This window comes from Amblyomma maculatum, chromosome 10, assembly GCF_055883805.1.
Source record: "Amblyomma maculatum isolate TAMU_Amacu chromosome 10, ASM5588380v1, whole genome shotgun sequence".
Taxonomy (NCBI): domain Eukaryota; kingdom Metazoa; phylum Arthropoda; class Arachnida; order Ixodida; family Ixodidae; genus Amblyomma; species Amblyomma maculatum.
The window spans coordinates 163,026,618-163,044,547 of record NC_139353.1 but is presented as its reverse complement, the minus strand read 5'-3'; the positions used below and the strand labels follow the sequence as shown (position 1 = coordinate 163,044,547).

At 45.2% G+C, this 17,930-nt stretch overlaps 1 protein-coding gene across 1 annotated transcript in view; it reads left to right on the top strand.

Annotated features, from left to right (window-relative positions):
• Positions 1–4,902: 4,902 nt before the first annotated feature.
• The window catches only part of MED17 (mediator complex subunit 17), an 81,126-nt gene continuing 68,098 nt past the window's right edge, over positions 4,903–17,930 (top strand). The window contains exons 1-3 of the mRNA XM_084580602.1: positions 4,903–5,282; positions 8,436–8,553; positions 14,026–14,166. Of these exons, the coding sequence (XP_084436728.1) occupies positions 8,447–8,553; positions 14,026–14,166 (248 nt within the window). The 5' untranslated portion in view covers positions 4,903–5,282; positions 8,436–8,446. The remainder of the gene's footprint in view (positions 5,283–8,435; positions 8,554–14,025; positions 14,167–17,930) is intronic.

Below are 17,930 nucleotides of genomic sequence, written 5' to 3'. Positions count from 1 at the left end.
CGAGCCATATATGTAGCATCTCGTATGCGCAATGAAAGTGCCAGTTACGAGTGCTTGCGGCATAAACAAAAAACGTTTGTACATACACCTCACATTCTTTTTGACTTTTCAATATCTGTCTCAACACGGCATAGTATATTAAGCATAATATTTACAATATATTTGAACACTCCTCAATATTCTCAGTATACCAGTGCTCAGTTAAATGTAGATTCGCCTCGAAATAGTTTTCGCGGAAGTACAGTTTATGAATTTGTTTACGAGTAGAGTTTCAGAAGTGCGATTGCTGTTAGCAAGAGAGGCTGGGACATTTGCTTTGATGGCAGTCCTAAATTTTTTCAGTAAGGTGCAGCCTGAGTTTGGAACCACAGTTGCACATGCAGCGGCTTAATTGCTTTTGTAGTTTAAAATTTTCACGCCCGCTTGAAAACGAATATAAACTTTTTTTCTGTTAAACGCGAAGCGCCTTGAGCTCCCGCTGCCGGCGAGCCGAAACCGAGAGCCAAGATTCGGGCTCCGATTTCCTGTTGTCCGCACCCTAGAATTCGGCCCTCTCAACCACCGAAACTTAATTTATTTATTCGGACCTTGTCTGAATTTTTCATCAAAATTGTTGTCAGCCCTAATTTTAGTATGACCCTTTAGCAATATAACTTAATATGACCAGTATTTTCTTGCTTTTGCTTTGATTGGACCGAAGAAACGTGACCTAGAACACTTTCAGATCTTTTAGAGACAGAATATGGAAAAATACAGGCCTTACGTTGATAACAGCGACAGCGTGCAAAGGTACAAAACACTCCTATGTCAACCCAAGTCCAAACAGCATTGTTTTCTTTGCACACACTAGACCTTTTGGGTGCACAGCCGACTGCTGCTCTACGCTACGAAAATGGACGTCACGCCCGTTACTAGCCAAATATTTAAGGACTAAAATTGAAAGTCACCACTGAGTTGGCCATACTCAAACTAGGTTATAGACATCAATATTATTCAGATTCAGACCAAGTCAAATTTGGGGGATTTAGTTGGCCGAATTTCGCGAGTGGCCCTTCTAAATTTGGAGGTCACCACTGAATTTCCCATACTCAAATTGGTGGGACACAAATTTTGGTCAAATTCGGACGAGGTCAAATTTTGGGGGTCCGGAGAGCTAATTTTGGGAATGATCTACTTAGGTTTGGACGTCAGCACACAAAGCGCCGTACGCAATTTAGGTTGGACACCAATTTTGGTCACATTCGGTTGAGGTCAAATTTAAGGTGTTCCTAGGACTACATTTTGAAGGAAGCCCACCGAAATTTGGACGTAATAACTTAATTCGCCATATTTAAATCAGGTTGGACACCAATTTTCGCTAGATTTGGACGAGGTCAAATTTCCAGGGTCTAAAGAGGGAAATTTTTGATGTGCGAATATATAATTTCTGCGGACACGTTCTCTACACGCTTTCTTGCGACCTAAGCCTATTAATGAGTTAATAATCTCCCTCATTGCACGCATTATCGTTGAAAGCGAGACCTAGGTTCAGAAATTAGAACGCCTATTTTATGGGCATTTTATGCATTAGCAGTCACTGTTATAGCATGTTGAGCGGAACCATGGAGTGAAAAAATTAACGCGCATAACGACGCAAAATGATCAGTGAATTAAATGACGTTGTCAGCTTTATGATGCGCTTGCAAGCAGTTTCAAGTATACACATGTCGCTTGGAAGAAATGCGCAGTACTTCTCATCGGTGGGCGGTCTTTGTCGGGGCGAATTTCTTGCGGCCGATGTTATCGAACCACTTTTTTTTCTTCGAATGGTGTCCTTCTTTCCGCTCGGAATCGCGAAAAGAGCGAAGCCTTTCTTCACGCCGGCTTGTGCACTGAAATATGCTGCAACTCTGCATAGCGCTGCACTAAAACTCACCGCGAATTGTGCGAAGTGCAAGCGCGGAATGCTAAGGAGCTCGATCCTAGCAACAGCGGCTGCTTTAAAAATGGCGCCGACGAAAAATGAAAACACATAAAGTGTGTGCTTTGGCGGTTTGGCGCACTTCTCCCGGCGACAGCCCGCGGAGCCAATCACCGTTCAGAAAAGTGCCGATAGGAGAGGTTAGAAACATAGAGTTCCTTACACTAACTAGAGGGAAAGCTGAGGGCGCTGCACTTCAGCCACCATGGGCGCGCTAAGAATCATGGGCCGGTGTGCTACTTGTTGCGGGACAGTCGGTTTTTCTCGGGTACGTGGAGTGGCGTTACTGCAATGTTTCTTTTTTGTTATCATCATCATCTGAAGGTGCGTACATAGGGTGCGTTCCAATACCCCCTCGTAGACGTCTACTTAGACGGCTACGCGAGCAGCCGCCATCTTGGGACGCGTTCCAATTCTCGCGAAGCAGTCTCGCGAAGACGGCTTCGCCGAAGTCAACATCGATGCAGACTACTTTGCTGTCTAAACATGGCGGACAGAGCGCGTTTCGCGCTGAGTGAGTCGCGCGTGCGGTGGTTGCAGTAGCTGTACGGTGGTCGTGCTCTTTGCGAACGTCGGAGTATGCATAATGAACGATCTTTCAAACGTGAGTTGTTACGTCAATGTATGCGCTAGCTAGAGGCTAATTTAGCTGTCTTTATGGTCGTGAGATATAGCACTGCAGATTCTTTTACCGCGCTAAGAGGAAAGCGTGCGTTGGATGCTGTTGGTCTTCTTTTTTTAACTTGTCGACGACTTTCTTCAGTCTGCTTCAGTCTTGATGTTATCGACGAACTCGTCGCACCTCGCCGGGAGTCAGGACGGCTGCTGCACAGCGCACGTGTGTGCTTCTATCTTGCTGTAGTAGCCGTGGCAAACTCTTCCGCGGATTTTCAGTTAATCTCGGAAGAACGAACTCGCCTGACGATGCCGACTTGTTGCGCATTGATTTTTTTGTGCCTGTACATTATTAAAACAAGTTGTCTTTGGTTTCCTCGTCTAGTGACTACAGACAACAGGTGTAACGGCACAGTTTTTCGTTTGCTGTAGCCGGTTATCACCTTTCGTCCGTAATCGCCTCAAGTTTACAGTATTTTGCACGTTTTCATTTTTACAGCTGTGTGAATGAGACATCTGAGAAGCATGTACACTTCAGCATCAGTAATAAAAAAGGAAAAACGGACTAACGTTATCTTCCGTCAATTCGTGAGCATGCTCATTGCGTGAGAAGTCTGTCTGCTACAAGTTAACCTACTAATAGTCCATCTACATTGTGGCGATTACACATGTAATATTGTTGCTGCAAAAAATCGGCGAACCGTTAAAAACGTGATTTTTACCTGTATTGTCGTAAATCTTTAAAGAAAACAGCGTTATAATAGTTGTACAAACTTTTTAGTTCAACCTTTATGCCGCGAGGTGACGCTAGGCGTAAACAGGTAGACGCGTTCCAATACGCGAACCTGTAGACGTCTACGTAGACGTCTACGAAGCAGTCTTGCTAGACGTCTAAGAATTGGAACGCACCCATAGACCGCGCGAAAGCCATAGTAGCGAAGGCGCAAAAGCAGACGTCGCCAATAAATGGTTTTTGTTTCCCGAAATGTCACTAAAAACTTCCTTAAGTGATTGCACAACGATAAATATTTTCATAACATTTTTTTTGTTTCAAAGTGTGCCTATTACCTGTGAAATATTGGTATTTGTGCTGCTCAAAACTAAGCCAATAGGAGAAAGGGTCATCGCTTATATTGGATAAATCTCACACTGGCATTCTGTTTCTCTCTCTTTTTGCAATTTATAGTCACAATATTCAATCTTAGGACATTATTTACGGTAGAACAACGTTTATCTTTGCATTACTTTTAGCCAAAAGTTGTAGTTCTGCACTCGGTAGCTCTCCGGCCCATGATGCTTTGAGCGCCCATGGTGGCTGAACTGGCCGTCTGGAAACTCCATGTAAACTCCCATAGACGGCAGCACAGCTTTCCCTCTAGGTAAGAGTAAGAAACTCTATGGTTAGAAAGAAGGATTTGCGAGGGTGCGCAGGCGGCGGCAGAGTTCACAGGAAGTCGCTACTTTCACCAACTTTCACCCAAGGAATTTTATAATTTTATCCAGGGATTTTATCAAGGGATTTTATCCAGTCTAAGTTCGGCACACCACCTGGATCAACGTTAAACTGGATGTCCACTCAGTCACCTCAGTGCCGCTGGTTAGCGACACAGCACCTCGGCGGCGCTAGTTACCACCATAACAACTACAAATAGATGGGCCTTTGAGACCGATTTTGAGCGTTGAGTGGGGCGGTCTTCATTTGAGAGCAGGGAGGCTGGCAGCAAGGTAGCGTTTCAGTAGCGATTGAGAGAAATTGGAGAAAAGCAGTGGTCTAGGAAAGGTAGGAAGCTACTACCTCTACATCAGGAATGTCGACTCAAAGAAGGCGGATAAGAAAATTGGCAAGCAAATGATTGGACAGCAGTAGGGGTACCAGCCAAGAATCAATTAAGAAAAAGGTAAAAGAAACAGAGGGGGTCGATGCAAAACAGGGATGAGGTACAAAATCAGAAATGTTCAGAACTTTCAAGCAGAAAATAGCCAAAGAGAACATTTACAATAATTCTAGGGAACGGAAACGGCTGAACCAGCTGAACACTTAATATCTTCCTGTAAAGGGCTCCGCAACGGGGCAGAGTTAAGGTGGGCATTGATTGGGGTTTAGGTATTGCAAGGTAGAAATAATCAAACGAAGGTTAGCTGATTGGTGGCTGAAATGAAAGAAAGAATAGGTACAAATTATATTAGTATTCACGGCAACGTTGATTCACGGCTAGGGCTAGGCGGCCTGTGAAGCCGCTGCCCGATTCAAAGGGTTCAGCCTTATCTATCCATCCAACCACCTAAAAAATAATACAAAAAAAAAACAAAAACAAACATCAGCAAGAGGGTCACGTGGTGTATATATTCCTTGTGGTGTGCACGAACCAACCTCAACGCCTCAACCTCCAGAAAAAAATTTCCCTGTTCCGCATTAGCTCTATGTGTTCGGCAACGGCTTCACGTAGTGCGCACGAATAGTAGTGATACAGTGGCTACAGTGATCCAACTCCCCGTCGAAATAGGGTGCTTCGAAGGGCTCCGGTGGCACACAGGCCGGCAGGCGATCGGGCGCGCTCCGAACCATTGGGCCTCTGCCGCGCTGCTGACGGTGATGGTTTCGATGGTGTTGTTTGCAAAGAGAGAACCGATGGAACAAAGTGGTTCGGCAGTGTGTTGACATCTTAACCCGTCAGCGTTTGTGTTGGCGGCCTCTGTTTCGGATCAGGTGAGTTGAGTTCGAGTTGTTGCAAATGCCGGCACACTGTGCGTCTGCATCGCGGGGCCGTTAGCTTGTGCAGTGTCCTCCGTTTGCCCCGAAATGTACTGGCAGTTCACTCAAGAACCAAATGACCTGCAGTGTTCGCCATCTCTTCGTCGCATGCGCATAAATTGTCTGCGCGAATGCAAGGATGCGCACGCTGAAAGTGACCAAGGCAGCATAAGGCGCAAGTGCAGTTCAAGGGCCGTACGATCCAAGCTGCACCGCCTTTCTTCGCCATATATTCCCACGTTTTCCTTCGTTGAAGACAACAACGGAGGATCGCGCTCATTTCCTTCGCCCTCATTTCAGACAGCGAGGTCCTTGATGTGGGGATTTCGTAGCGCAGTTAAAGACAGGGACGAGAAACATAAAACGTCAAGATGAACTACCAACTCACCCAGTGGGAAGTTTTAATGAAGCGAATTTCTCCTCGAGAGGTGGCCGCTGGCAGCGTGCCCGAGGATAAATTTAATCTTCCTTGGTCATATCCTGTATGGCATTTACAGGAAGAAATCTATCCTACAGTACCAGAAAAGAGCAGAGGAGGCTTACAACTGATGTTAATTCACAGGATGTTTTGGACCAGTACGAGTGCTGGCATGTGTTATCCAATTGATGGCAATTAAAATGCAAAGTTTTTCTGTGGCGATAACGATATGCGCACTTGCTCATTGGTGCTGTGAGCCGCAACTGGTTACTGTAAAATTTCTATTGTCACATAATTGCAAGCTATGTCCGCCTGCGTCATTTCACTTCTGTATCTGTCGCACACATTTTACCACGTGCACACTCTTTGCAGGCTGCCATGCCGCTTTGGCAGGCACATTGAAACAGACAAAAAAAAATAAATGAAAAATATTCCTTTCAGTGAACATCAATTGTATGTCCTGTTGGCTTCTTTCCTCTGGCCAATCCTGTTGGACAATCTCTTCTTCGAACTTCCGTCAAAAACATACTGCATTTTGTATGAACAGAACAGCTTGTGGCACACAGGCTGACAAAGCTGAGAACAGTGAAATGGCATCTGTGTGGCTAGTGCAAGTCACTTAGGCTTCCACTACCATAGCTACTATAAAAGCCCTTTCTTGTTTTTATTCCAGGTGTAGGACAGCCATCTTTTTCACATTTCCTGTAGGGATAATTCCGTCCTTTTCTTCTGCCTTGCCCGTGACTGGAGGACTTGCCGTTGTGTTGGGGACTTCCTTTGTTTATTTGGCGATGTTGTACTTAACCCTGGTTGTACCTAAGCTGCACTTGGCCAAATAATTGAACTTCTTTATACTGCCAATTATAAGTTGACCGTATAACTTAAAAAATGTCCTGAGCAAGAAAACATTGACACTAGTTTGGCACTAACTTAGTTCTCCAATAACTTTTCAAAAGTCTGAGCCATTCAAGGAGATGTTTATTTGTACATGAATCGCCTCCTAATTGGTCGTCGCTCACTGGGAGGATGCAGTCCCACTACAGCTGCTGGATGTTGCGAGCGGTGTCAAGAGGTCACTCGTGGAAACATCCCCGGAGACCATGTTGGTTGGCAGTCCTTTCCAGGATTTCGCCACTTCGTTTAAAGAAGTGCGTTTCAGCCGCCCAGTCTTTAGAAAGTGCTGATGCAGTTTTGTAATGCTTTGTTCAGCACCACGTCTAGTGGCTGAAGGATAGATGGCGGCCTGCCCCTAATAATGATCAAGTCGCATCCAGCATCTGCTACTGCTTTCTTCACTCAGTTGGTCATCGACAGTCACTGACTGCACTGACGGTCAACGATACCACGCCAATGAAACGAAATGCACAATGCTGAATGTGTGAAGATGCTTATGAGAATGTGTGACTGGTCGCGTGGTTTGGGATTGGACTGGATGTGTGGCACGGCGTTGCCGGTTCTACGTAGAATGCCCACTCTTCATTTACAAAGCTTTTCAGTTGTATGAAAAAAATATTGAGTGTATCTTTAGATAAATTCTTGTTTTTTAGAAGAAGCAGCCCACTTTCATGCCATGCCTGACGACTGTTGTGGAATATGTAATGAATATGCAGTATTACTCACACCTTGCACCAACCTACTTTAGTATACAAGGTCGACTTATAATTGGCACCGTACAGTAATAAGGGACAAAAAACAGAAATCCTGTAGACCAACATCCAGGTGAAACAATTGACAGGATGGTATCTGTGGAAAGGAAACTGGATGGACAAACTTTATTTGTTAGTGGCTATTCAGTGAGAGGTGATGAAATGCAGAAAACTGTTGAAACTGCTTTTAGGGTTGAAAACATGGAAAACAGAAGAAAAAAAGTCTTCCGTGTGCAGGAAAAATTAAGAGCACCACCAGGCCCTGGAGGTGTTTGTGTGTAAAAACACTGTCGGGGATGTAGCAAAGGTGTTAAAGGTAGCCCTGAAGCAAATCTGTGGAATCGGAAGGCCCACAGAAGACAAATGCTGCCTTTCAGTTTGACTCTTTGTGACCATGAAAAAACAAGTGATTTCTGAGGTGTCTAAGAGAAAAATGATTTCAAAACACCTTGCTTCAGTATACACAAAAATCTAGCTACTTAAATTCTTTTTTCTAGACATAAATAATATTTCACCTAAGAAATATGCGTAGCACAAAAAATATTCTTTCAGTGAGAGTGTGAGCAGTTCATGTGGGGGTCTGACATGTCATAGTCAAATGCCAAATTAAAAAAAAAAGGAAACACGCCTTTCCAGCTCCCATGTGGGAGCCTTGTTTACATAGAAATGAAGTAATAAGGGAAGGATTCTTGGAATTCTTGAAAATGGGGTGCAGGAAGCATGTATATAAACAGCATTGAGATTTCCAGTGTTGCAGTTGAGGTGTGACTAGCAGTTGCAATGACTAATGATTTCAGGTGTTTAATCTCCCTTCCCTGCTTACTTCATTTCTGTGTGAACAAGTCTGCCTTACGAGAGACTAAGTGTCTTGCTTTTGTTTGTTTTCTTATTTGGCTGCGCTTCCATTTTCAAGCTTCGGTACACTTGTCACCTACCAGACGAGTTTTCATCCAACTCTCGACTTCACCTAGACTGTCTATTTGCAGCAGTGGTTTTTGCTACTTTCTCAGTGTATGAGGCTTAGCAGAGAACTGATGTTTGCAGGTGCAGCAGCCATGGCGAACAGTGCCGGTGGGGGGATGGCTGTCAACGTGTGCGTGGAGGCCTGCCAGGAGTACCAGGTGCAGGAGATCACCTACGATGGGCAGGAGGTCTACGTCCAGTGAGTGTCGTCCATTCAGCTGCATCTGTGTTGGAGGAACATCTTCAACACAAGTTGAGGACAGGGCTGGGGAAAGGGAGATGACAGCTGTAACGTTGAAGGGAAACTCTGGAGGTTTTCGGGACATTTTAGCTTCAGAATCACATTACATTTTTTTGAGCACGTTTACTGGCTTTTTGTCTGAAATAGCCAAAAGCAAGCTATGATTTTGATCCTACAGCAAATGCAGAGTGAATACAGACTGTAGTGCACCCAGTGACATCACATATCCAAAGTTGCCCGTAGAAATCTTCCCAGTTGAGGCCTTGAAATTTGAAATATTAATTTGTTTGTGCAGCAACAAAACTTTGAACCGCTGCAAAATTTGTTACAAAGGACTGGGAAACTGAGGTAAATGTATCATGGAAGTTTCAGTAAAATTCCAGGAGGGGCAAAAAGCACCAGAGTTGCACTTTAGGAGACAGCAAGGGGAGGGTTAGGGCATCATGAAGAAGGAATGGACACGTGAAGGCGGAATGAGTTCCAGGAGAAGGCAAGTGTAGCAGCTGGTGCAGGACCTTTGTGCTGCGGCAGAGTCTGGTAACTTAACTCTCAAGGAAAGGCCTAAAAGATTGTTGCAAAAATGTAAAAATATACAGTGCAGAGATTCAAAATCTGTAGAGAAAAACGCTGGGAATTTTGGTTAAAGTTTTAGTATTGGTGTTGGACAGGCATTGGCGATCTACCACCGAATATAGTCGGCTCAAATGAGACACTCTTCAGCTACAAGTTAAATTTCTTCTTTTATTGACTGGCTGCATCACTACAGCGCAGTACTGCAAGACTTGCCGTTGCCTTGACAACACATTGCTGTACACCTGTTGTGCAGTTGCTATTCGCCTGTGCCACAAACGAGACAGGAGTTTTCTCAGGGGGTAGTCTCGGAATTGATGCCTTTGCACTAATTAACGCTTCTGCGAGCTGTGACGCAGCAGAGGGTGCTAAGAATTTGTGGCTCCAGCCAGGCCACCATTGGAAATTAACCCTGGCAACGTCTAATGCTAGAACCCTAGTTTGTGAGGCTAGTTTAGCAGTGCTGTTAGAGGAACTAAAGGGTATGCAATGGGATATGATAGGACTTAGTGAGGTTAGGAAGCCGAATGAGGCATATAATGTACTGAAGGACGGGCATGTACTGTGTTATCGAGGTTTATCGGAGAGGCGAGAACTAGGGGTAGGGTTCCTTGTAAATAAGCATATGACTGGCAACAGAGATGAATTTCCATAGCATTAATGAGAGGGTGGCAGGTATTGTAATTAAGCTTAATAAGCAGTATAAGCTGAAGGTTGTACAGGAATCATCTTCATCAGCTTGACTATACCCACTGCAGGGCGAAGGCCTTTTCCATGTTCCTAAAATTACTCTTTCAATTAACTTTTGTTGTACAGGAATACGCACCTACATGTAGTCACGATGGCCAGGCATTCGAAAGCTTCTCTGAAGATGTGAAATCGGCAATGGGGAAAGTAAAAACACAACATACTGTACTGATGGGCGACTTCAATGCCATGGTAGACAAAGAGCAGACTGGAGACCAGGCAGTGGGCAACTATTGCATTGGGTCAAGGAATAGCAGGGCAGAGTTATCACTTGACTTCGCCGAACAAGGCAATAACTTCAGTTCAGTTCAGGCGTTCAGTCGTGTCCGACCCTTCGTGACACTATGGACCATGTCACGCCACGCTTTCCGGTCTCTTACTATCTTCCTATCATCACATAACTTCATCTGCAGTGCCTCGAGGATGCCATCTAACCATCGCGTTCGCTGCCTACCCCTTCTCCGGCAACCCTCAACCTTTCCCAACATCAAATCTTTCTCCAGCGACTCCTCTCTTCTCATCAGATGACCAAAGTAGCTGAGCTTTAACTTTAGAATTTGACCCTCCAATGAGCAGTCAGGGTTTATGGTCGACAATATCGACTGATTTGATCTTCTGGCAGTCCAAGGAACTCTCAAGAGTCTTCGCCAGCACCACAATTCAAACGCGTCAGTTCTTCGGCGGTCAGCCTTTTTCACCGTCCAACTCTCGCATCCATACATCACAACTGGAAAGGCCATAGCACGAGTTATACGGATCTTGGTTGGCAGACTAATGTCTCTGCTCTTTACTAGGCGGTCAAGGCTAACCATTGGTACAAATGGTTAGCCTTGGGTACAAGGCTAACCAAAATGGGTACAAGCGTCCCCCGGCCTGGCGCTCGGCTTTTCCAGGGGTGTGCGTTTGGGAGAAGCTCCGTAAACCCCACTGCGCGCCCCTCCTCCGCAGTGGGCCCAAACCCAGTTTCGAACCTCGCAGCCTGCAAAGGTGGTTCTGTTTGTCTTGCAAAGGTACTCCCTTTGACCCTCACCTGAAGTGCTCCCTTAGAGCCTCAGCTGCAGCAGTCCTAAAAAAAAGAAAAGGGCCACATAATGGGCTGTTGCCGCGCAAGGCGGACTTATTGTTGTCCGATGGCGGAACGAATCACTGCCACATCGGCGCAACTATTTGGGCCGTGACCCCTTTTCCCAAGCATTTCACCCCAGAAGAGCCGAGCACCAGGCTGGAGGAAAGCTTGTACCCATTTAAAAACCGGTGGGTAACCGGCGGCTCCAGGGCAATAACTTACAAATCATATATACCTTCTTCTGCTAGTGGAAGAACGGGAAGTGGACATAAAAAAGCCCTAATTGAGAAACTAAGAAGGAAATTGACTTCATACTATGTTCTAACCCTGGCATTATGCAGGATGTAGAGGTAATCTGAAATGTGTGATGCAGTGACCACAAGATGGTGATCTCTTTAATTAATCTTGGTTTGAAGAGGGAACAGAACTGATTAGTGAGGAAGAGGTCCATCAATGAATTAGCGGTAAGGTTAAAAGCAGAAGAATTGAGGTTCGCCCTGAAGAATAGGTATTCATGTGTTAACCGAGGAAGTCGACCTTAGCCTAGAAGCAATGAACATTTTTTTCAGTGATATTGTTATGGAGTGTGCAGCAGAAGTAGGCGGTAGTATAGTTAGAGAGGGTACTGGTAAATTACCGAAAGAGACGAAATATTAGATTAAGAAACGCCAAAGCATGAAAGCCTCTAACCCAACAGAAATGATAGAACTCGCAAAGATGTCAAAGCTAACCAACAAGCCGACATAAGGAAGTATAACATGGGGAAAATTGAGCATGCTCTATAGAACGGTCTTAGCCTGAAAGCAGTAAAGAGGACATTAGGCATAGGCAGAAATCAGATGTATGCATTGAGGGACAAGGTGGGCAATTTCATTACTAAATGGGCAAGATAATCAAGGTAGGCGAGGAGTTCTATATGGACCTCTACAGTAGTCAGGGCAAACTTGAGATTGGCAGTAGCGAAGAGCAATCAGAAAATCAGCCAGTAACGAAGGACGAGGTTAAGAAAGCCTCAGAAGTTATGAAAAATGGGAAAGCAGCTGGGGAGGATCAGGCAACTACAGATTTGTTGAAGGACGGAGGGGATATCATGCTAGAAAAACTGGCCACCTTGTATACGCAATGCCTGATGACATCTAAAGTACCGGAATCATGCAAGAATGCTAACATTATCTTTATTATCTTATTATCTTATCTCTGCAGTGTCTCTCATAGCCTGAGTTCTTTGGGACGTTGAACCCCACAAACAAACATTATCTTAATTCATAAGAAAGGGGACGTTAAGGACTTACAAAATTACAGACCAAAAAGCTTACTATCAGTTACGTACAAGTTATTTACCAAGGTAATCGCTAATAGGGTCAGGACAACCTTAGACTTCTATCAACCAAAGGATCAAGCAGGATTTCGGAAAGGTTTGATTTGGTTTGTGGGGTTTAACGTCCCAAAGCGACTCAGGCTATGAGAGACGCCGTAGTGGAGGACTCCGGAAATTTCGACCACCTGGGGTTCTTTAACGTGCACTGACATCGCACAGCACACGGGCGCCTTGCTTTTCGCCTCCATTGAAAAGCGGCCGCCGAGGCCGGGATTCGATCCCGCGTCCTTGGGAACAGTAGTCGAGCGCCGTAACCACTGCGCCACCCCGGCGGGGCGATTTCAGAAAGGGTACTGTACCATCGATCATATTACACTATAAACCAGGTGATAGAAAAGTGCTCTGAATGTAACCAGGCCCATACCTAGCATTTATTGACTGCGAGAAAGTATTTGATTCGGTCGAAACCTTGGCGCTCATGCAAGGCATTGCAAAATCAGAGCGTAGGTGAACCATATGTGAAGTGCTAGAACATATCCATAGTGGCTGCGCTGCAACTATAGTTCTACATAAAGAAAGTAATAAAATTCCAATTAAGAAAGGTGTTAGGTAAAGAGATGTGATCTCCGCAGTACTGTTTAGGTAAAGAGATGCGATCTCCGCAGTACTGTTCACGGCTTGCTTAGAAGAAGTATTCAGAGACTTGGCTTGGAATAGGAGCAGTTAGGGATAAGAGTAGGTGGAGAATACTTCAGTAATCTATGATTTGCTGATGACATTGCCTTGCTAAGTAACTCAGGGGATGAATTGCAAAGAATGATTGATGACCTAGACTGGAAAAGTAAAAAGGTAGGCTTGAAAATCAATATGCAGACAACTAAGGTAATGTTCAACAGTCTCGGGAAGGAACAGCAGTGAGTATGTTTATTCCAACTGTGATTGTAAAATGGAAATTTATCACCTTTTATACCACATTTAGATTATGCAGTTGCCTGATTCAATCAGAATTAATTAGAGATTCATGTTGTCTACTGCATAGCCATGCTGGCGGTGACAGCTGGTGCCTTTCCGTGGAAATATTGTTTTACCTTGAAGCTGCATTGAGTTTGGGAAGGCGGTGCAAGAGATGAATGAATGCCTTATCCGAAGATATTTTCTGGACTGCTGTGCTATAGTCAGGACAAAAAAATGTTGCTTGAACAAATTGCTGCAAAGTTAACAAGCTTGCTTCTCGCCTGTTGGAGTAATAAAGTTTACTCTTTCCTCGGATAAGCCCCAGATGTCATCACCAGTATGAGCTACGCAAAAAGTGCTTTTTTTGGGGTCGCTGATGCTGCAGACAATGCAGATTTCAAATTCATTCTGGATGAATCAGGCAAGTACACAATCCGAACATGGTATATTAATAGAAATGTTCTGTCCTTTGCCATCTCTGCATGAAATTTCAGCCTATTGTTTAGGGTTTTACAGAAGCACATCTGGCAAGGAGACATCATTTTCCCATGCCTATGCGAAATTTCAGCCGGAATAAATGGATGATTTAACTCAGAGAAGCAGGTAGGTTGTGGTATGCATTTAGCATAGTAACAGTTAGGCCATGTAAGTAGCGTTCAGTTTCGCTGCAGTCTGTGGAGGGGGAAGCAAATGGCTGGCTGTTCATTTGCGCGGGGTAGGCAGCAGCAGTATTTTGGGCGAGTGGGTGCAGTCTGTGCCGTTGCTGGTGGTGCAGGCCATGCAGCATGTCGGAGAACCTCACCAAGTTGGCTCAGAAGATCGACTTTGGCCAGGAGGAGGAGCAGCCGAGCACTACAGAGAAGGCCGCCTTCCAGCCCTCACTCTGGCCCTGGGACTCAGTGCGCAGCAAGCTGAGGTGGGTGCCTCACTCTTTTGCCAGACCAGTTGGCTCCTTCTCTCTGGGAAGTCATTGGTGATTGACTGACTGACTGATTGATTTTATTTCAGTCATTCATTACAAGGCATGTTTGTAGCATCATGTGCATCATTAGCTAGTTGGGATACATGCAAGGAAGTTCTTGCGAGTGTAATTTGTAGGCATGAGAAAATTAGGCAAACATTGTTCATAAGGCTCTTGTAGTGCAGTGCATATTTCAGAGGTCTCTTCTGTCAATGACACTGCCATGCAGGTTGTAACTATAAATAATATATATATACAGTAGAACTCCGATATATCGAATTTTGGTTATATCGAACTCACGGAGTATTCCTTTGAAAATCCCATATAAAAGTATAGGAAAGCCGCACCATATATCGAATTCAATTTTACCGGTCGTTCGATATATCGAACTCCGCACCACGCACTGGAAAGTGTGCCTTCTCCAAAGACGATCGCATCACCCTCGGCCGTTTGCCGCCTGACGTTTTCAAGCCATGCATGGAAAGAACGAGAAGGGACAGTTAGGCGACGGCTGGTTAGGGCAGCGCCGCGCATCTGTGGCTATCGTTTCCCGCATGCCAGCACGTGACGTTTGCAAGCTATGTGCGTGAATGAACCAGAGTGAACCGGTGGGAACGAGAGGGGAAAAACGCGATAGAGCAAAGCGCAAGGGTGTGCCCATTCTTTTGCCTAGCTATCTCTCCTTCCTCTCTACCGGTCTTCTTTCGCACTAGCACGTGCTATGCATGCGCCAAGCCAGCTCAGCCTGTTTTCAGACAGAACATCGAACCCTTTCTCCAGCGTGTGTTGCTAACCCTCTGTGCGCGGCCGCTGACTTGGCTATGGCACCTGCGGACATTAAGAAGTGGCAGATCTTTTTTGTTTTTGTTCTTTTTTTTTTTTTGGCGAGCGTCGTCCATTCTTATTGTGCTGTACGCGCAGCGTAGCATAACATATGGCGGCTGCGGGCGGACGTTAAGAAGCGGCAGGTTTTTTCTTTTTTTTTTTTTTCTTTTTGCGGGAGTCATTTATTCTTGCATGTATGAATCAACGAAAGCACTCGGTCAGCTGCGATTATGACACCGGCTTTTAGCATTTTTCGCTTCAAACAGCATTTGCAGCTATCGCGCTTTGCAATGAGTTTGTGGCAGTGGACTACGCCCGCCCCAAAAGCGGCGTGATAAATCGAACCAGGCTTGTGCTATCAAGCCATCCCGGGAACTCTGCCAAGTTCACTCCCCGCCACTGCAGGAGCTATCGAAAGATAAACATGCTCTGACGTTATCACTGCGCAGCATCTTGGCACGCTGCCAAAAAATGAGCTGTGGATCTGACGACCGAAACAGACTGGCACGCGCCATTGACATGCAAGCGAAAACGCTCGCGATTTCTGTCGCGGCAACACGTAAACCTTGTTTTGAGCTGCCGGGGTGGCTCGAGCAGCGAGAGAGACGCAGGTCCAACAAGTTGGAAATTTTTCGCTCTGCCGCTGCCGCTCGTCGCTGAGATCGCTCAATCGCTTGCATGTGAGCGAGCTGGCCTTAACGATATTTATTATTTTTTTTCAAGAGGGTGGGTTCATTATGCTAGTGGGTTGATTACGCGACAAATACGGTATCGTTTTTTCGCATCGTAAGTGCAGTCACAAGCCGATTTCTGTATATCGAATTATCGATATATCGAACTATTTCGCGATCCCCTTCCAGTTCGATATATCCGGGTTCGACTGTATAATGTTTCATAAAAGGCTTCCCGTATCCAGAAATATGTATAAGAAGAGGTAGGGTTGCACAAACAAAAACAGTTATTTATTTCCGGCATTTCGGCCGGGACCTGGCCTTCGTCAAGGAATGTTCTGTGTACCTGCGTATCATGCCGAAAATGCACTGCATGAGCGCCACACGCTTCATTACGAAATGGTGCAACCTCTCCATATGGTGCATTATCTGTGATTGTATGTGCATATTGCTATATTATCATTACAGATGGATAACTAGTTGGTCACGTGTTCTTCGATAGCTCATGTATTTAAGCAGCAAGCATAGGCTGCTTTTCGCATACCTTGACAAAAGCCGGGTCCCGGCCGAAACGTTAGAAATGACTAATCGTTTTCTTTCATGTGCCCCTACCTCCTCATATATATATACAGTAGAATCTCGATAAACGGAACCTCAAGGGACCGGGAAAATATGTTCCGTTTATCAGGAGTTTCGTTTAAAGAGAGAATAAGTTCAGCATTGCGCAATCCGCTTCCGCGTGAACCCTACGCGGCTGGCGCGCGCGCGCGCAGTTGGCAGTCTCAGCGGATCTCAATTTGCGAAATCTAGGTAATAAGGAGAACGGTACACTATGAGAACAAACTTTATTAGAGAAAAATAAGCAGTGAATTTTTGTTCCAGTAGTACTAGTACTGAAATTTAAAAAAAAAATGTCAAAAGAGTGGCAATTACCACTTATTGGCTAGTGAAAAAGGATTCCTGAAGAATTCCTGAAGAATTCTTGTTAGGCTGCTTTTGGGGACGGCGTACTTCGTCGCTAGCGCCGTTTTCGTGAAGCCACCACTCGAAGTCGTTGATGATCTCCATCTTCCTTTCCAACGCAAGTGCATTGTGCGGTCGTTTTTGCGCTGCCATCGGACCGAACAAAAGCTCTAGGGCTCTAGGGCTTAGGCCTAACTGAACACAACCGCCGTGAACGCGAGCGAGCGATGCGGAGGGCAGTGTACGAGCAAACCGGAAACCGCCAGAGACGGAAACCGGAGTGGTGACGCGGGGAGGAGAAGGAGGGGAGCATTGATGCGTACCGCGATGGCACTGCGCTTGTCCAACTAGTTGCGGTTTCGAGTTTTTCGGTTCCGTTAACGTGGTGGTCGCAAAATTTGAGTTCCGATTAACGAGATTTTTTTTACATTGGCTTAATACAAAACCAACCAATCGCGAGGCGTTTGTTCCGTTTAAGCGGTAGTTCCGTTTAACCGATTTCCGTTTATCGAGATTCTACTGTATATATATATATAGGTAATAGGTAATAGGTATGCTGTTACCGTTGACTCTGGGATATTTCTCAGGGTTTTTAGATATGTCGATGACTTTTTAGTCATTTTGAAGAGAGAGAACTACGGGTTTTATAAGAAAACCGTGTGACAAATACTAGATTTTTCACAATTGCGGGCAGGGCTTAAAGTTCACGTCGGAAATACTGGAACATGACTGCTTGCAGTTTTTAGACCTAAATCTTAAGTTCACACAAAATGGTGTCCGCTGGCGGTATCATTCCAGAGTTTGTAAGTGTTTACTTCCTTATGATTCTGCGCTCACTAAGGTAATTAAGCAAGCAATCACGATGCAAGCGCTAAAGTGTGCTTTGCAGAGATCCTGCTGTCACATGATGGAGAGCTTCGATAACCAGCTGAAGAAGCTTCAATCAGCAGGCTATCCTGAACACCTAGCGGCGGCCGTGATGGAGTCCTTGATAGAGAGTATGAAGGGACACAAACGTTTGCATAAAAGGCACCATTACGGGGAGGTCGGATCCAGACCTATTGTTGCCCCTTATATACATAGGGTGGCACATAATATTAAAAAGGTTGCTAGCGAACACGGTGTCAGGATGATCCTCGCCCCCAAAATATTGGCTTGCATGTGCGGACGGGTTACGGGCGATGTCAATAGAAAACAAGGCTGAACTAAAAAGCACTTCAAGCCATACGTCAAATGCACCGCCATAAGTGTTCTCTGTTA